Here is a 21,040-nt window from a genome sequence, read left to right as displayed (position 1 = left end):
ATACTCTTTTGCTAAAGTAAAATTCATGTAACAACAGGTCAGATTGCCTGTTTTCTGTGCTATATGATGATAGGATTCTTCCATTACATTCTTCCCTGTGCTATATGATGATAGGATTCTTCCATTACATTCTTCATTACATTTTTTTAAATTACTGTAAAAAATGCTTTTTCCATTACATTCTTCCATTACATTTTTTTTAATTACTGTAAAAAATGCTTTCTGGTAACGTGTGCTATAATTTTGGTTTGCTGGCCAAAACTTCCAAAACTTCATGAGTGCAGTAAGCCAGCTTCTCTTATTCTGTCACTGCCCATGGTGATAGCATCTCAAAGTTGTTGACAATGTAATTGTAAACAATGATGTAAGTCTTAATTACTAGTCTGTTGCCCAAAATTCTGCCATTTCTTCCCCCTCGATGTGTCCTTTGGCATTGATATGTTCTGCCACCCTGGTCCTATTTTATTTGCCTCACACCTTGATTATTTCAATATTCTTTGCAATAATCTCACTGGCTTTTCTGCTTCCAACTGCTCTGCTTCAATCTACCATGCACAGTATTTTCAAGCTAATATTTTAAATCCAAGTATATCATGTATAATACTATGATCTTGCAATAGCTTTTCTTTAATCAGCTCTCAAGCTGCTTTTGCCTCTGCTGGTTGCCCACCTCATCTGCTCATCCCTTTATCAGAGCACACCTCTCTGTTGCTCTCCCCCACTTATCGTTCACCCTTAGTTCACATAAATACCTGCCCCCTCCAACTCATATAGCAAACATGTAACACACAAACATAACAAACCCTTGCCTCTCTTTATTTCTTTTTCTCTCTTTTTTAATGTTGTCATCTTTCACCAGATGCCCTTCTTCCATACTTCCATGTAAATCCTGCTGGGACAATAGGTATGAACTGGGGACATCACAAGTCACCCTAAGCCTAAGCCCACTCTGATAACTGTTTAGGTTCAGAACATATATTTCATTTACAGAGAATACTACCTATTACTCTCCAATTATGCTGAGTGTTGAGCTGTCCTACATATTCTGTAAGGCCATGTGTGCAAGTACTATAATCTGCAGAGTTTCTCGTGCAATGGAGAATGCAGGAAAAAAGTATAGCACAGTTGTTAAGAGCACAGACTTAGGTGTCAGAAGGAACTGGATTCAAATTCTATATCTCTACTTCATGTTACAAGTGAGAGTTTGGACATAGTACCTAATATCTCTGAATTTTCCAATTTGCAGAATGGATCTTTGTACCTACCTCACAGGAGTGGTATGAAAGCTAAAGGTGACCACTGGGGTGAGGTGATCAGCATTTGTGAAATAGTCCGTGCTTAATACATAGGAACTTTTATGATTGACTTTTTATGAATTTAGTTGATGCTTTTGAATAAGTGTTAATTTCCTTTCTTCTTTATCCTGGAATTCTTAGTGGCTTATAAGTTGGTGCAACAGCAGCCACAGTGGCAGGTTGAGAAAGGCTAATTTCATCCCATAATTATCTAGGAAAAGGAAGGAAAATACCATGGGGATTGCTGGGAAATAGAGAGATTTTTGTTTCATATCTGTGCTATCTTTCTTTGTCTCTGCTCCCTTGCAATCCCTGGGAGTATTTCTGCACAGGAATGTCTCAAGATATATAAAACCTGAAAAGTATGAAACCAACTCTTTCCTCTCTGTTACAGACGGGGGATGAGAGGAGAGATTCTGCTTTATTTTGTGGGAGCTGAAGAGTATCATTAATCTAATTGTTCTGCACATAATCTCTACTCTACACCCCATGGAGTACTAATGAGATCTCGGTCCTTCTCTGGAGGCCTCTGCTTTCTCATCTGAAAAATGAAGGGGTTGGACCAGGTGATCTCTAAGGGTGCCTTCTAAATTTAACAGTCTGAGTTGAAGAAAAGCTTTGAGCAATTTAGCAGAAGCCTAAGCAAAAAGTCAGGGAAAAAAATACCCTTTTTCCAAGCTCTGTGTCTTCGTGTCTTATTCAATTGAACAGAATAGTCAATACAAAATGTCATTTCTGACTGATGTGCAACAAAGCACAAACCAAATGGATAGAAAAAAATTGTGGTGCCCTTAGAATTCTCTTGGCTCCACTAGAATAAAACTACTGAAACACTCTTTATTTCTATCAAAAAAGTTAACTCTGAGCAAATTACCACTGTTGGCTCCAAGTGATATTTTGTACTCTCCCTAATAGCCATCTTCTTGACAAACAACACAGCCATTTCAAGCATTATTGCAGAGAATCATTGCAAGTGTCAGAAATGATGGCTCTGTTAGACCCAGTCTGATTATCTGCTTCAGTGTAGTTATAAAAAGAGATAGAGAGAGGAGAAAGGAAAAAAATGTATCTGAGATAAAATACTGTCTCCTCAGTCTTGGAGTTTTTAATTGCTGCCTCTGTCTATAAGCCTTGTAAGGTGAGCTCTCTAAGATGCTAATTCACTCACTCCCATCTTTTTAATACATGGTGTCTCGTTCATTTCCTCCAATTGCTTTACTCCAGACCTTTATGACTTTTCACTGGGACCACTGCAGTAGTCACTTAATTCCCTTTTCTCCAGTCCTTTATCTTCCAATCTACTTTCCACATTCCCATCAAAGAGTAGTTTCCTAAAGTTCAAAAATAGTCATGTCCCTCCCCAGTACATACAGAGTAATTTTAAAATTACCTAGAATTTAGGGGCCTCTGCCGTTTCAGGATCCATCAGCTTTTCCTACCTTATTCCCTCCTCTTTCTTTTCACTCTAGCCTCTATTCAGTTTGGATTATTCACAGTCCCTGCATATGTCTTTAGTTTTTCCTAATACCTTTGTTCATGCTGTTTGTTCATGCTGTTCTTTCCTTCTCCTGAGTTGATTACCCGCCTCCTTCAACTGTACTACATTCATACATCTTTTAGGCACCAATTTGGCTTTCACAAGAACCCTTGGAGATGCCCATGAATCCCCAAGGCCAAGCTAATCCCTTTCTCCTCTGGGCCAGCACTTACTTCTGGTGCTCTCATCACTCACTGTCTTCGATTGTAGTTGATTTTAGTTTTAACAAAGGTCTAAAGCATCGTATATGCTCAACAAATATTGTTCCTAAAATTCAATTGGCATTCCAGGTCATCTTGTCAAACTTGTTCCTTAGCTTATAATAAAACTTTAAGTTGCTATAAATAACACTTTTTCTTATTATGCAATAGTTATTACTAGAGCCCAGATTTGGAAAGGTAGGGGAGCAGAGTAGTTTGGCCCTTCTCAAAGTTTGTTTTGTAGAATATTGGTTTACACATTTTTTTATTACCAATAAAAAAAGTTGCAGGGTGAAGTGTTGAAAATGCTCCTTCTTTTGCTCACCCCCTCAAAAACGGCTTTCCCAGATCAATTTATTGAAAAAAAGTCCTCACCGCTCGCTGCTTTCAAGCCCTTTGCACTCATATTTTTCCTCAGGGCTTATTACCTAAAATAAAATGTATATTGGTTTGCTTACGGTCTGCCTTTTTGACTAGAATATAAGTTTCATGAAAATAGGAAATTTATCTCCTTTACTTTTGTATCCAGGTTACTTAAAAGCCTAGCACAATGCAGATGCTTAATTAATATCTCTTGACTAAAAAAGTAAATTAGAAATTCTGTATGAGTTTTCTAACCCAGCATTTCCCAACTTATTTAATTACACACATTTTGGGAAATATTCCATGAAGCTGTATTCCCTATTCTTAGATGAGCTGAGAGGTAAAGGTCAAAAATGGAAAGAGATTAATAAAGATTCACAGCCAAGTCTCTGTAACTTACAGTGGGACAGTACCAATTTTAAAAAAGAAAAATGCTCAATATTAGAAAAACAAGAGGAAGTAGCCATCTGGAAACTAGATGGACCTCTTTATTAACTCTAAGTAGATACTGAAGTTCTGGGAAGCCACTTGTAAGGCTTTCCCAATGACCATAATCAGAAATAGTATGTTGGATACAAAATCTAGTTCCCAGTAATTAAAAATTTTAGTTATTAGAAATTAAAAGGCCAGTACAAAGGCATTGTGGCATAATCGTTTTGACAGTCACTGGTGTTAATAAAATGTTCCTAATCAGTAGCGTTGTGTTTATATGTTCATTGGAAGGCTTTAAACCAAATTACCATGTGAAGAAGGGATCAGTTCAGGAGATGTATACACTGCATTAACATTTATATAGGTATGTACATTCTTGAGATTTTCTTAACATTGGGCTTTAAAATTATATGCAAAGATGCTACTTCAAACACACTTAGCAGCACAGGTGTTCTAATTTATTTTGACATTAATTGTTAGGTGCTCAGAAATTCAATTTTGGCTTTATTTTCTTACTAAAGGTCTGAGAATATATTGCAAAAATTTCTGATTGTGTCACAAAATGGAAAAGTGAATTTTCTAACTGGGTTACTTTCCTACATTCCCTGCATCCTGTTCCTAAACACCTTTCTCTTCACTTTCATGTTCAGATGAATGAGAGAATGCTTTGTGGTTGTGGACTCTGACTAAGGACTTTTTGATAATCAGTGAAACTTATCTATTGTATGGCTAATATCTAACCCTGAAATAACTTTTGTTCTCCTGAGAAACAACAACAAAAAGATGATGAAATATTCCATATTATTCTTGGATCTTCCCTACTTACCCCTTTCTCTGTGCCTCCAAGCATCCTCATTTCATATATCTTAAAACGGTTCCATCAATCCTATTGGCTGGGTGAGGTTCTGTGTGTTTTTTTTTCTTTCACTATCAGTGCTCTGAACACAGTAGTTTCCATAGAATAGAATGCTGCCTTCCATTTCTTCATTCATCAGCTGCTTGTAACCTAATCCCTATTCCTAAAATTCGACTGAAAGTCACAGGCTACAAATCACAAAATCATGGAATCTGGTGACCTCGTTTCCTTTGTAGCCTCCTTGCTCCAACTGCAGCATTTGACACATACTTACTTACACAGTAAGTCTTTGAATCTGTGACTGTTTTCTATGTCATTCCTTACTATCTGCCTTCTTCTCTAGCCATACAAATGTAAGCATTCCCCCAGAGTTTTGCCCTCCACCCTTGTCTGTGTGATGTATTCTCTACGTGGATGATTCCATCTAATTAATCTACTTCTTGCATGAAATATAAGGAATAGATCCATGGCATAGATCCTGTCCAAACCTCCCTTTTTATTATCTATATCTAACTAACGTCATACATCAAACTTAGCATGTTTAAATATAATGTATTTTTTCTAAAACCTGAAAATAACTTTTTAAATTTTTTCTCTTTCTGATCTTCTGTCTAAAATCTTAATTGTCTTCTACTTTTAAATTACTTCTGTTTTAGAATCTGTATCTTCCTAGTCTTTCCTCTTCATTCCCCAGTTCAAGCTCTCACTATTTCTTGCCTTTGCTATTGTAGTAGCCTACTAATTGGTCTCCATGTCCCTAGTTTATTCAACTCTTGTCCCTCAGTCCTGGCTCAAGCCACCCTACTTATTCATGCTAGGTGCCATCCTACAACACAGCTAATCCCACCACTTTGCTGCTCATAAGTCTTCAGTGTTTGCCTACCCTACATCTAGAGAATGATGTCTGTGTTTGTCATCAACCACAAACATTTACAACATAGCCTCATCTCATTTTACTGAATTTCTTACAGCAAATGTTTATTTTAGAAAATGTATAAAATAGATAAGAAACAGAAAATATCCTAGCTTTAATTTTCCTTTCATTTTTTTTTTGCCTCCTCATCATTATGACCAAAGCTAGCTGTGAATCATTCCCAAATACATCTGCCATTCTTCTTTCCATGGCTTTCCATGTTATTTATACCCCTCTATCTCACCTAATTCCTAATCCTTGAAACCCTATCCGGCCTTCACTATACATCACAACATTCTGTTTCTCTAAGAAAACTTCCCTGGTATTTGAATCTTTGTAGAAGAAATGAATGATGATATATATAAAGCATTTTGAGCTATACCTTGGAAGTTATTCCTCTCTGGTATATTTTATATTTTGCCTTTTTCATAGTCAGGTAACTGCTGTTGTTTTAAGCCATGTACATGTTATTCCAAAACTAAACCTTAAGATTCTTAAATGTATCTTATTCTCTTTCCTAGGATTTGCATCATTTCCAGGAGCTGATAACATAAATTGTAGCATCATGATGTTTGCATGGTAGAGTGGAATTAAAGAGAAAAGTTAGGAAATAGAAGTGAGAAAAGAATAAAGATGGAGGAAAGAGAGAGACCCTATCCTTTTAGGGAGATGATGAATCCTCTAATACTTCCAAGGACAAAAACTTCAAATTGATTCTTTTGGAAGGTCTGACTTAAAAGAGTGAGTAGAGGTTAGTATTTGAGAATATACAACACTGGTAATGGTGGTGTTTGATGTTGAGCCAGTTCATAGTTAGCTCCATCCATTTCAGATGCAGCAAAAAAGAACAGAAGCAAGATTCTATCACTGGGAAAAGTTGGTAGCATTCAGCCCTAATAGAATCGTCTGGGCGCGGTGGCTCATGCCTGTAATCCCAGGTGGGCGAATCACAAGGTCAGGAGTTTAAGACCAGCTTGACCAACATGGTAAAACCTCATCTCTACTAAAAATATAAAAATTAGCCAGTCATGAGGGCGCGTGCCTGTAATTCCAGCTACTCAGGAGGCTGAGGCAGGAGAATCGCTTGAACCCGGGAGGCGGAGGTTGCAGTGAGCTGAGATCACGTCACTGCACTCCAGCCTGGGCGACGGAGTGAGACTCTGTCTAAAAATAAATAAATAAATAAATACATACATACATACATACATACATAAATTGGCAGTGGAAAAGGGGGTTGAAAAACTTGAGAAACAAGTTTAAAAACAAGAGATTGTGCAGAAAGAGGCTGTAGATAAACTTCCTCCTTGAGATTCAAGAGCTTCAATCTCTTGGTGATGAGCAGTTGAAAAGATTTCCACTTTCCTGCAGTTGGATAAGCACCACTGCTTTTTTGACAAGCTTGGCTCCCTGTGCATAGCTAGGATACAGCTGAATTTTGATTCCATGAAAGCTCTTTGGGAAGTATTTTTACTATGCCACTAGCATTGTGCATTGGTTGCTTTGCTATGTGTCTAAATGGATATATTAGGAGTTAGTGAAACTTAATAGAGGGGCAAGCATGGTAAAAGACAGGAAAACAGCTTCTGACAGTAGGAGAACAAGTGACGGTAGATGACAGGCAGTAGTGGAGATCTTGCTGAATGGTCTGACTTGCTGATGGATGGCTATGGAGTATAGAGAATACAAAAGCATCAAGGAGGACTGAGGTGTTTAATACAGATGTCTGAAAGTGGGTGAGTGTCATTTCCTGTGATAGAAAGAAAGGGAAGAGCTGATCTGAGGTGGCAGCAGAGTAAGCAGGACTTAAATTATGTTTTAGCCTTGTTACCTAACATGTCTGTTAGACAGCTAAGTGGAGATGCAGTACATGTGTCTGTAATGCAGCATCAAATGACATTAAAGTCTGGAACTGTTTGAACTAAATAAAATATATGTAAAACAAAGGATGCTGTGCTGAATCCTGAGGCATTTCAATATTAGAGAAAAAAGAGCCAGAACTGAGCAATGGCAAGGTACTCACTGTCTGTGTAAGAACTGAGATTTGGCACAGGAAGAGAAACAAAAGGGATATTAGTAGTAGTAGTAGTAGTAGTAGTAGTAGTAGTAGTAGTAGTAGTAGTATTTGAGATGGAGTTTTGCTCTTGTTGCCCAGGCTGGAGTGCAATGACGTGATCTCGGCTCACTGCAACCTCCGCCTCCCAGGTTCAAGTGATTCTCTTGCCTCAACCTCCTGAGTAGCTGTGATTACAGGTGCCCGCCACCAAGCCCAGCTAATTTTTGTATTTTTAGTAGAGGCGGGGTTTCACCAGGTTGGTCAGGCTGGTCTCAAACTCCTGACCTCAGGTGATCTGCCCACCTCAGCCTCCCAAAGTGCTGGGATTACAGGCATAAGCCACCGCACCTGGCAAAAGGGATATTAAATTTTTTATTTATTTATTTTTACTATTGAGCACGTTCTGAGTACCTTTACATAATTCTCACAATAATCCTGTGGTATGGATGTTAACCTTCTCATTTTAAGGGGAAGAACTTCAGACTTAATGGAGTTAGATAATAGGGAGATGAGCTAATTTTTTTTCGTGTTACTCATATCCCAATTTTTTTATTATTGATTTCTGCTAAATTTCCCAGGCTACTTTCAGAACTTAGGCTATAATCTAAGGTACATGTGGACTTTTATTTTTATTTGGGAGCTAAGAGCAGCCCTGGAGTCAGCCTGCCTTCTCAGCTAGGTTTCTTGCTTCACAAGGGAAGCCAGGTGTCGTGATGAATTTACCTCCTATTCTCTGACTAGTGCTTATCAAGAATAGAATCAGAAGGCTTAGACAGTAATTTTACATGTTAATGTCCTCTTAACTGGGAATTAAAGTTATCCCAGACTCCAGGAGAATGACAAACTAGAGCAGTGAAACATGATTGTTCACATTTTAAAGTACCTTAGCAACAAACACACCTACAGAATGTTTAAGACACTAGTCTCCTTCCTTTTATCTGACTGTTATTTTCAAGCAATTAAAACTAAGTCATCTTGTTAGAGTTTCTGTACAGAGAAAAGCATAATTACATGGTATTGGAACCAGAAAACGAGTTCTAGATCTATATCTATTTACCTATTTCTTTGTAGAAATCCCCTATTTATCTTTCTACTAACTAAGATATGTCAGATATGTATTTTTGTTTTGTTTCATTTCTTTCAAAAATTTTTCTTTCAACAAGCTTCATTGCATATTTCAGCTCCTATCTAGCAAAGTGGGTGGAAAGTCAATCTCTATTATTTTACGCTCTCCTCCACCCACAAGTCTTCCCTTGCGCTGAGCTTTGAGACTTTTCTGTATCAGTCATTAGCCACTGATGTGCCCATTTCCTATACATTACGGTACTATCACACCTTTTCATTTCACTTTATCCAAGCCTAACTCAATACAGGAGAATCTTTGGGGAAGCTGACTAACGACCAAGGGTCAGCCATGCATCCTGCAGCATCCCCTGCTATTGGGCTCCCTCACCAGGCAAGTGAACAACGAACAAGGCTTCACCCTCCCTGGACAAACACTGCCCCTTGTCTTCTCTCCTGTCACTGCTGTATCTGTGTTTGTCTCTCCCTCTCCTTCCTCCCTCCTCTTCTTCCCCCACTTCTCCCTTCTTTATCTTTTCTGTTTCTCTTTCTCTCTCTACCCTAAAAGATCCTTTTATTCTGTATTACCCCCCCAACCCGCAATGGAAACTTCAAATTTTCTGTCATGAATAAAGGATAAATTAATTTAGTTCAGGCAGCTATTTCTTCCAGTACTGCTAAAATTCCCTTGGGCACACATTTTAAACAATAGCCTAAAAAAGTAAGAAGAAAAAAAAACAGCAAAATAAAAATTGATATATCAAAAAATTTCCATCTTACATATATTTAAATACAGTGATCATATCACATATTAGCATTCTTTTATGCAAACAAAACTAACCTTAAACACTTCACAAGATTTTTTTTTCTTGGTCCTTTAATCATGTGTGATATTTCTCTGTAGACTTGATCCAAATATTTTCCTTTCTAAAATTCAAAGATCAAAACTGGAATCAGTTCTTTGAAATGATTTAATGGAAGCAATTATACTCTCAACTCATTATGTCTCTCTTTCATTTTTCCTTTTTTTTTTAATAAAGCACTTTTTAAAATTTCATACCAGGCCACTTTCCTAACTGTTCTTGAGTTATAATTCTGGCCATAGGTACTTCCGAAATTTCTCTTCAAAGCAATGTTTAGACATCCTCTGAAATTATTATTACTTAGTACCTGGCTTCTTCTGATGAGAGGATATTCCTATTTTCTCGGAATTTTATAAAACAAAAACATTGAACTGGAACAAAAGTTATAAAAAGTGATAGTGAAAAATTAATACATTTAAATATATTCATGTAGTTTTGTTTTCATTTTCAATATTGAAGTTGAAAATAGATAAGACTGAGCATGAACAATTTTAGAGACCAAATACAATTTCAGCATGCTTTGTATTCTTCAAATTTGCCCCCAACTCCACTATTTCTTATTGAACAGTCAAGTATTCTATTAGTAGAAAAAATATGCATCTCTGGAGTACTGCAGTTATGTTTTCATAGGATCAAAGAATCACAGGAAAGTAAAGATGAAAGTAATTTTAGAGGTCACTGAATCTAATCTTACAACTGGCAGGAAACCACATCTCCCTGCTTCTGAGAGGTAGCAGAAAACCTGTGCTTAAGGGATCTCAATCATGAAGTGAAAGGAATATGGTTTTTTCATTAGACAGACAGGGATAAAAGCCCTGATCTGCTACTCAATCAAATTTTGAAACCATTTTGAGCTTATACAAAAACTAATACCAACCAGTACGACTGCTTGCAGTAAATGAAAAAAAAAATATCTAAAAAGACGTCGTATTGCATGATAGGACATGATACATAAGCGATCTCTCCCTACTTCACACACTTGCGCTCCTTTCCAAGGCAGCCTATGCCTTACACTACATAGCATTTGATTATTTGAAATCAACAACCACTTAATCATAGATTTTCCTCTTCTCCAGTGCAATGGATTTTTCTCATTCTCAATGTCTTCAGTCTTTCCTGATCTGCCAGGTTTCCCAAACCCCACTATCATTACCTTTGTTACCATGCTCTGGTATCCTCTAGTTTACAGGAACCCTTCCCTTAGAATACCATGTCAAGAAAAGTACACATGTGGGTAGAACTCACAACTCCCATGAGTGGGCATTTTGCTTAATGTTGCCCAAGATTGCTCTTTCTTTTGTAGCAAACTTGTCCATAATCATTAGAAACAGTCTATGATGTTCAAAGCAGTGACACTGGCTTATGTCTTTTGAGTAATTTCCTGATTTAGGGGCTTTTCCTGTGATTAACATAATATATTCTAAATTATATTCTGAAATCCAGTTAGAAGAGAAGACAGTTTAAATGGGGCTGGGGATCCTATGACCACATAGGCTATGCTTACATTTAGGCCAATGGGAATTATCTCACTCATGATATTCCCTTATTAAAATTTTCACAACATTTAAATAGTTGCAGTTTTTGAAAAGTCCTGAAACTCTACTTTTAATATCCTAATTATAAATGTAATCTTTGGAAAGTTTAGGTAAAATAACAAATTATCTAGAGTATTTCGAGTTATTTAACTTCCTGGACATTGATCTAAACTGAAAATGAAAATCCTTCTCCATTTCCTCTCAGACTATGATATAAGCAAACTGTGAATTAGGGAAACTATGTTCTCAAGATTCTTTACTATTTGTTGCTATGGAAACTTAAGAAAGTTTTTTAAATTTATTTCCTCATCTAGAAAAGGTGTACATTCAACTTGAACACTTTTTAAAGCCATTTTTACATCTGAGAATCTATGATCCTGTGATTTCTTGTGCCACACTCACAGCTCTTATTGATACCAGATTCATTATATCCATTTTTACAGAGATCTGCAGGATTTAAATCTGATACAATTCAACAGTCTAGGGCCTGAAATATGGTACTCTATTAATATTGATCCATCAGATGAATGTTGAGTCAAATAAAGCTCTGCAAGATATTGGCTCTAAAATCCTGGCTCGTAATTTCAGGATGGTATACCCATAGCTTCAAACTTGAAGCATGTAATTAAATGTGAAATGTTCTCATTTTATCATGGGAGGAAATCAGGTTGGTGGTCAGAAGGAAAGATTTTTCAATTCAGTTTTAATTGGTAATTTTCCTTTGGGAAGCTTGAATAGCTATAGTCAAAGGAATAAGATATCAAATAGCAAACCTATTAATGAATAACTACCCAGCAGGAGAAGATAGGAAGACTGACTTTTATTTTTAGAAGTCAGAGTGATTTGAGAGAGTATCTGTGATGGGTGTGACTTGTGATCTAGGATACAGCATAGATACTTGCAGAAAAGGAAGTGAAATAAGCAAATGTCATCAAATCATGCACGTTGGATTATATTTACGGATATATCTCCTCATGTAGGCATTGATGTGTTTAAAAGTGAGACATGTCTTTTAACTTGTTTCTATTTTAAGTGACTGCTTTGACAGGTCTTAAAAAAATAAATAAAAAAGATCATTTTCTATCCTGCAGATTTAACAACTGCCCTTAAGTGTCTGATCTTGTCACATTTTCAGTGGAAACAACATTGTGATTTGCTTCCACGGTGATGGCCAAAACTAATGACATTGGAATGCCAGAGTACCTTGCAAGCTACTGATTAATTATTTGTCATAATCTCCTAGTGAGGAAGTTACTAATGTTATTACTTAAAACATCCCTTGCATTTTGCACTTGCAGGGCACTTACAGATTCATTGGTGGCTATGAAGAAATGACCATTTGTACTATTCTTAGTAGGAAGCAGTCCCAAAGTCACCTGTGTCTACTCTGATACAGTCATGGGGCTCAAGCTTTAGGTTCTGAAGCAGCCTCCTAGGCCATGTTGCTTTAAATTCCAGCTGAATATAAGATGATTATATGTGAGACATCTTTAATATGTTATTCTGATTTCCAGAGATGGAAGTTAACAACAAATTAATTCCGTTGTAAAACTGCCCCTCTACAACAAAAACAAAAACCTTTTAATTTAGTGATTTTTCACTTGGAGGACATATACAACATGCAGACTGGAAAATTTTAAGTATTCCTTGGCAGTTGTAGAAAATAAAGCCATCTGGCATAAATTATTCCCCTATATTTGGAATAAGGACCATTCTAAGATATTTTCAAATTACTTTTCAGACTTTTGAGTGCTCTACTCCTCAGCCAGGAGGAATATCTGTAGGGTGGCTCCACTGAGAAAGTGTGTTTCTCTACTATTATGTTGATAAATTGTGGCCAATATGTTAAGCTAAATTTATAATCAGCATATAATATTTATACTATGATGATTGATTGATTGGTTGACAGATGATTCTATACTTTTTTCCTAACAGGAGACATTGAAAAGGAATCAAGATTTCAATAAAGTTATTAAGATTTTCTGCAGATAACCTTCATCTTAAAACTAGACAGATTAGGAGGTAGTGCTAGGATAATATTAACGATAATAGCAACCACAATACACAGGAAAAGAAAATCAAATACCCCACGTTTTCAATTATAAGTGGGAGCTAAACATTTAGCACCCACAGACATAAACATGGGAACAATAGACACTGCACACTATTAGAGGGGAGAGGGAAGGAGGGGAGGGTGGTTGAAAATCTACCTTTTGGGTACTAAGCTCACTGTCCAGGTACAATATGCCCAAATAGCAAACCTACTCATGTATGCCCCTGTATCTAAAATGAAAGTTGAAAGATTTAAAAAAAAAGAACTATATCTTGCCTCCTCCTGCCCCTCTCCCTACCTCCCCAACACATGCCTGCATGCATGTTCTGTGACTGAGCCCCCTCTACAGCTGGCTGTGGGTGGAATGAACTTCTTTGAAAAGCATTTTCTCCTCATTGCCAGAATTGTTCAAGCATGAGATAGACCAGTTATTTTCAACTATTCTTTGCAACCAGACCACAGCATGATTGATTTGGTATAATTCAAATTGCTGTGTCATCTGCTTGACATAATTATGACTATTGTTTACCCAAATATAGTTTGGGGTGGTACATAAATACTTTCTTCTGCAGAGACATAAACAATTGCTGCTGGTAAGATCAAGCTGCATGTCCTGGCCCTCTGCTCCTCCACCCACCTCCTGGTACATCCACTTTTGAACACCAGTGGGCTAGGTTAGTGGCTTGCAACTTGGTTTGCTTATACATCTCTACCAGTTAAAAAGGTTCTAGGTGAATAGTATCTTTATCTAGTTAAAAAGATTCTAGAGAAATACATTTTAAAAGGTGCCAACATAGGTGCACAAAATATCTCAGCTCACAGCATCTGTCCTATCCAACCCACCTGTGGGACTTTGCAAGCCAGCTCTTTTTGTGCACCTACGTTGGGACGATCTCATTCATCCTAACCTCACTTTCCAAGAAGGGAAATGGAGGCTTGAAGAGACAAATCAAATCTCTCAAGCAGGCAGAACTAAGAGGCCAGGTAGAATCTGAAGGCAGACTTTTGGCCTCCAGATCCCTCGTATTTAGCCAAGTGGGGATGCTGGCCTGCCTCCTCGTGTTGATGTGAGCCTCAGACAAATCCTCCTGTGCCAGGCTTGATGCCAAGTGCTTCTAAGAGGTAGAAAGATGAGTGAGACAGGGAGACACAGACCTGGAGGGCTTCCTGGAAGCAGTGGTACTTGATGGATGCAAGAAGTGAGGAGGGCAAACTAGTCAGAGATGGTATATGTGTGTGTGTGTTCCAGGTGATAGAATTGGTACACACAGGGATGAGGGTGCCCCAGCCAGGAGGGTTTAACTTCATCAGCAGGCCTAGAAAAGCCATGGAAACTTCCAGCAGGAAACTGATGCTACTGGAGCCATACTTTAGAAAGGACAGGAGAAGTTAGTTATGAGTAACAAGGGTAAGAATGAGCATGACGGGAGTGGCTAGGAGGAGATGCCTGGTGCTCTGAGCAGAGGACATCATAAAACAAATATATGGTTTCCTGACCATATATGGTCTGGATACAAGGGAAGGGGTCCAGTGTGACTCTTGATGTCTATGAAGGTAGACTAGCAGGGATAGAGGAAGGGTGGCAGTGGTGAGCCTGGCTGTGCAGGCTGTGATCAGTCAGGCTGTGGGGAACTGAGGGCTGGAAGGGAGTTGGGCATTGTTTATGGGGGTTGCGTGAGTAATAGAATTCCTGATGGAGACAGGAGATGCGGAAAGAGAGAGGTAAGAGGGGATCGCGGGGGCAGAGCGAAGTATGAAATACAAAGAGCCAGGGCCCAGCCTCTCTGCTATGCCAGCAGTGACATTCGGGCTGGGTGATTGTGGCAGGGACTGTCCTATGCATTGCAGGATGTTGAGCAACATCCCTGGGCCCCACCTGCTAAGATGCCAGTAGCAGTACCCCCACTCCTATAGTTATGACAACCAACAATCCTTCCAGATATTGCCCAATGTCCCTGGGTAACATCACTTGGTTGTAAACTACTGCCTTAAAGATAAATGATAAGAAGGTTAGATAGATAGGTTATAGTTGATATATTTATATGTACATATAGAGAGAGTCTCATGCTAAAGCAGGGTCTCTCAGTCTCAGCACTGTCAATATTCGGAGCTGAATCTTTACCATGGACTGTACAGTAACCAAACTATTGACCTTATTCCCTGAAATGTTAGCTGATTGGCCTGATAAGTAAAGTATCAGTACTCAATAAGAATGAAGTAGAGGCCAGGCACAGTGGCTCATGCCTGTAATCCCAGCACTATGGGAGGCTAAAGCAGGAGGATTGCTTGAGCCTAGGAGTTCGAGAAAAGCCTGGGCAACGTGGTGAAACCCCATCTCTATTTAAAAACACAAAAATTAGCTGCACATGTTGGTGCACACTTACAGTCCCAGCTACTCGGGAGGCTGAGATGGGAGGATCACTTGAGCTCGAGAGATAGAAGCTGCAGTAGGCCATGATCACGCCACTGTACTCCAACCTGGGTGACAGAGAACCTGTCTCAAAAAAAAAAAAAAATGAAATGGAGAACTTACTTAGGAGATAAAAAGAAGCTGAAGGCATGCTCTTTCTTGAAAATCTATCAGACCTGGCAGGAAAACCATGTATGAAAGTGACCCAAAGGAAGTTGAGGAATGCACAGAATGACCTCTAGAGGTTCCTTTCAGCACTAATGATCAGTGAAGGAGACTTACAGACCCTGATGAACTGACCCCAACCAGGCATTGGCTTGCTGCTTTTTTCCCCTACATTGGCCAGTGCTGTCACAACACTCACTACAGCAACTCCTTCCAACCCTGCCTTGACCTCAGCCTCTGCTGCTGGAAATGACCCCTGGCCCATGGTCCAGAGGGTGTGGCTGGCACAGTGGAGGGGGAATGTGCCTGACTTGTATATAAAGGCAGCGCAGTGGCTGCGCAAGACACACAACGCGGACAGAACCAAGTTTATGGACCAGCCTTCCATGTGAAATTTGACTTTTCCCTCTTTGCTGAATTGGTCAGATTAACAATGGTTACCCCTGGATTACAGGAAGGGCATGTGCTACAAAGCCTCCTTGGAGACCCACATGGCCCTCAGATGAGCAATTGTTCAGATTCCTTTTCTTTTTCTTTTCCATGGGAATAAGCTTTCCTCTCTCCAAAGTACATGTTTTAGGCTTTTTTATTTTCTTGCTACTCCCAAGGACCTGGTGATATTTTTCTTTACCATGCATTAAACAGAATCTGTGAGTCTTTTCTGGAAAAAAAAAAAAAGGCAGGAGGGAACATACTAGCTAAAAAGTTTCTGGGTACGCTACCAAGATGTACCTATTTATTGATATACAAATGGCATAAGTTATTCAATGCTTGCTATAGGCATTCTCTAAGAACTTTGTAAGAATTGACTTACATGAGCTACTTCATAGCAGTTCGATGATATACATGTTGTTATTATCACCACTTTACAGATAAGGAAATAGAGACATGACATACTGAATGACATGCTCAACGCCACTCCACTAGCAAGTGGCAGAACCAAGCTTGAAACAGCTGGTCTGACTCCGGAGTCTGTGCTCTGATCTATATCACAGCTATTTCTATATGTGCTATTCTACTAATATATACTTTTTGAAATACATGAAAAAGTAATTTTAATAGAATGAGATACATATTGGCAATATTTATTGAAGTTCTCATACTTTTGTCCTCTGCTCCAATGAGCCATCTAGAACCACCTCAGATCTATGTGCCTTCCTTCCAAGATCATCTTGGGGGGTTCTTATAGGGGAAATTCAAACTGCTACCCTCAGGGGTCTTAGTGTCCTTGTCTCTATTTGGATTCTGTAATGGAAATGGGGTCCATAACTGTAGAGTCTCTCCTCCAGTTTGGTCTGCCATCCACTAGTTCAGGTCACTTCCCTCCCTACCTCTCTGCTGCCCCTGGTAGCCTGGGCTTTCCCACTGAGACCCAGCCAGGCAGAAAACACCCTCCCAGTATTCCTTCATGCCCCTTTGTCCTCCAGCCTAAACTTTCCAGTCCCCTTATATCAGGAAGTTACTAGGTAATGCACTAGCTCAATGAAAAAATTAATTTGAACATCCACATCTTTCTTTCCCTTTCTATCTTCAATCTGTGATCACGTTACCTTCTTGTGAGAACTTCTCTAACTTTCCTATTTAAAATTCTCTCTGTCTCTGTCTCACACACATATGAATCTTTTCCTGCCTTACTTTTCTTCATGGTGCTTTTATCAGATGTTATTATTTTTCTATTCCTGCTCGTCCAACTCAAAAATAAACATTGTTGAAATCTCTATCTGATGTATCCAACCTTGTATTCCCAGTGCCTACACAGCAGCAATTGGTTCATAGTAGACACTAAAAACTTTGGGTTGAAGAAATGAATAAACTCCTTCTCTGGGATTAACAATTAGGGATTTGAAGCCAATAGAAGAACTAATGTAAGGGGAGCTTTTCTTAGTCACTTTAAAAAATATCAATGCCTAAAATACTGTACATTTTCTACCTGGTGTGCTGGAAAAAGTTGAATAGTAACCAAGTTACTCATACAATTGACAATAGGAATAAATGCAAATCCAAAATAAACCCCCTTTTGCTCAGTAAACCATTTGTTTTCCAGGCAGTCTTTTACTTTGTCACTGATTGCATAGTCCTTAGGTTCTACCAAACCATGAGGATATAACAGAGCACAGCACAACATGGTTGATTTGGTGTTTTACACTAATTCATATTGTATGAAATAATTATGATATTTGTGTAAATGCTGACACTGGTGTGGTCAATGCCTGGTCAAAAATTTCTGTATAGGACTTGTTTGGGGATTGCGAAGGACTAGAAATCAGCCATGGCTAAGGAGCTTCGTTAGAAGTTTCCTTTGAAAAGTTCCACTTTTCATAAGACTGAGCCACAATCAGTTTTTTGCCTGAAAACATAGAAGAGCTAATAGAGAATATACCACCCCCTTAACCACTGAATGTGATTGAGATTCTTAATACTCTGAATACTGATGAACTAGAGCATAATTATTTTATTTTCAATTTATATCAATATGGTATATTTCAGACTGGCCATAATTGGAGCTGCTTTTAAGCAGAATTATAAACCAACCCCCTACTTTTTTTTATTTACACAGAAAGTAAACAATCTAGAAACGAAGTCTTTTATTTTCTGTGGTATCACTCTGTAAATATGGGTCTCTTTTCAGATGAGATGTCCATAGGAGATAGATTTGGCCCTATCTAAAGAAGATGAGCAGGAGGTGATATAATTTATGAGCTGAACTAACAGAAGGATGCTGAGTTGGATTTTATTAAACTAATATTATGGCTGGCAAGGATGGCATGTCAGATGTCTCACTCATTTTAAAGATTGTGCCATTTCAATAAATCATTTTTATAACTTTAAATACATTATATAGGTGCAATGCCAGTAGAGAGTATGTTTAAATATGCCAGACACATTGGTTTGCTTCACTACATCCTGTGTTGCTCATTTCATTTTCTAAAGATGTAGTTATCAGATTATTTTCATGAGCTAATCCATGTTTTAGTTGTATTCATAAAGTCTTGATTTGGTGCTGTTATGCTTATTTGATTCTTCCTTGTACATATGTAATCAACCCATGTGAATATCATTACAGTGTTTCTCTCTTCCTTCTTGCACAAAGAGCTAAAGGAATCTCCTGTTTTAATTCCTTTGCCCATGTAGTACAATGAGAAAACAATACACAAGATGCATTTGGGGAAATTTACCATAAGATTTCATCTGAAAGAGTTGTGTTATGTAAGATAATGCATTGTATTTCAGAATATTTAAGGCTGAATTTTTTTTACTGTGTGAACTCTATACTATTTTCTTTCCCCCCCCCCCCAACTTCCCCTCATTTAACAGCAGACAAACCCAGGGAGCACTGAATGAATCCGATGATCCTGAAACAGGCTGTCTAACTGATAACAAGCCAACTTCTCGACACTTCTATCCTGTCGCCTTGCTGCTTGTCAGCTCACACCTGCTAGTTGTGTGGCTTATTTTAAGTCTGGCGTTACTCTTAGCCAAATACCAATAAGTTTTATGTTGTATTCCTTTTTCTTTTCTACAAATGACAATGAACTTTAAATTATGGGGACAATGCTGTAATATTTTTACATTTTCAAATTCACAGAATTTAAAAAATGTTAAATTGTGTTTAGTTTGTTTTTCCTAAAATCTAAAAAACAAAAAGTACTATGCATTAGGTGGATTATTTTGCTCTTTTGTTCATGGAAAAGTGTTTCCCACTGTTAACTAGCTCAAGAAGAATTTTTAAATTACTGTCTTTGGAATAAGACAAAGAACAGAATCCTGAAAGCTTGAAGTTCTGAACCTCCTGTCCTCATCCCATTAAATTTATTAAAGAAATTAAGACTGAAATTTGCACAAACACTGAAACCCTGAGACAAGTTCTAGAGATGTGGGAGGTTGCAGACTTTATTTCCACTGTGCTAATATCATAGATGTCATCTGCTGATAGAAATTTTTTTTAACCTGTTTTACTTCTTTGCTGCAATTAACTCTTTTCTGTCAAGTAACTTTATGGAGAGAATGGCTATTTATGTTTTGTAATTAAATTACCTGTTTATATCTCTTGTTTGGGTTGATTTGGCTTTCAGAGGACTTTTCTATTCTTTTTAACAAGGTCTTGTTTGTGTCTTGATGTACCATTCCCAGCACTTGTGACTTTTGTACTGTCCGTGGACAAGCACTCTTCCTTTATAAAGCTGAGACTTGGCCCAGGCTGTTCAGAAAGCCATTTTCTCTCTTCCTTGCACAGCTAAAATAATAAAATAGAGATGAAATTTTTCTTTAAAAATCTATAGGGCCAGACTTAATAAATTAAATGCCTTATTTCTAGAACCTGCATCCTTAGGGCTACATATAGATTTTAATGTGTTTTAAAGAGACTGAGAAATTAATTTGTGGAAATGTTATAAAAAGGCAGATATATTTATGAAACTAAAGTGGAGCTGTATTGTGGAGCAAATTATATTTAAAGAGTTTATTAAATTTTAAATGTCTGTTAACAGTAAAGAGACTTAAGTCATCTCTTTCAGAGGGCAATAATGGTATTGGGCCTGGCCTAGGATTTAATTTTGTAAGATGTATCATCACTTGTGGAAAAAAAAAATGTAGAGTTGAATCTTTGTTATTTTTACTTGGATGGTTGCTGCAACTCTGCATTAAACAAATAAAGCATATTTATTTATTCTGTGTTTCATGAAGTTGTACTTTTTCCCCTTTCACCAGAGAAGGATGCCGCATAGAGAATGTACTGAAGAATATCAAATGCAGAAAGTATGCTTTCAACATGCTACAGCTGATGGCTTTCCCCAAGTACTACAGACCTCCAGAGGGGACTTATGGAAAAGCTGACACCTAAGTTTACCAACATGTTAATAAACAGGAACACAAATACATTTCAGTTGGATAATCTTCACCTTGGTCTTTTTTGTTTGTTTTTATTGTCATGAATTTGTGGTGGGGGAGATGATCACAGATGTTTCCCAAAATCTAGGAACTACTTCAATTCATCGTCAGCATATTGCTCTGAAAGAAATCCATTTTAAAAAATCTTACATGATTCAGTACTGTCATTTCTAGTTCTAAGCTTCTATGTGTTGAGCCTAGCTGATTGAGATTGGTTCACAAAGTGTAAATTTCATTCATGAGTATTTAAATGTTTCTGAGGAAACATGGATCATTTCAATAGGACTAGGGGTGATTCACAGAGCACCACTCTCCAACCAAATGGAAGAGAGGAGAGGGGGAAAAGGAACAGATTTTTTTTGTGATACAACTTAATAGCCTATGAGAACACAGTCAACCTGAGAATCAATGTAAGG

At 37.9% G+C, this 21,040-nt stretch overlaps 1 protein-coding gene across 22 annotated transcripts in view; it reads left to right on the top strand.

The window, feature by feature from the left end:
• The window catches only part of INPP4B (inositol polyphosphate-4-phosphatase type II B), an 811,274-nt gene extending 790,640 nt beyond the window's left edge, over positions 1-20,634 (top strand). For 9 of the 22 annotated variants that reach the window (XM_001142120.7, XM_024356306.3, XM_054683404.2 and 6 more), the window contains one exon: positions 20,445-20,634. In XM_001142120.7, the coding sequence (XP_001142120.2) occupies positions 20,445-20,577 (133 nt within the window). In that variant the 3' untranslated portion in view covers positions 20,578-20,634. Of the gene's footprint in view, positions 1-6,117; positions 6,348-19,052; positions 20,405-20,444 lie in introns of those variants that run through there. The other 13 variants (XM_054683403.2, XM_063809905.1, XM_063809911.1 and 10 more) reach the window with 4 other exon arrangements.
• The last annotated feature ends 406 nt before the right edge of the window (positions 20,635-21,040 follow it).

This window comes from Pan troglodytes, chromosome 3, assembly GCF_028858775.2.
Source record: "Pan troglodytes isolate AG18354 chromosome 3, NHGRI_mPanTro3-v2.0_pri, whole genome shotgun sequence".
NCBI classification, from domain to species: domain Eukaryota; kingdom Metazoa; phylum Chordata; class Mammalia; order Primates; family Hominidae; genus Pan; species Pan troglodytes.
The sequence above is the reverse complement of the archived record's forward strand: the minus strand, read 5'-3'. Positions and strand labels throughout refer to the sequence as shown.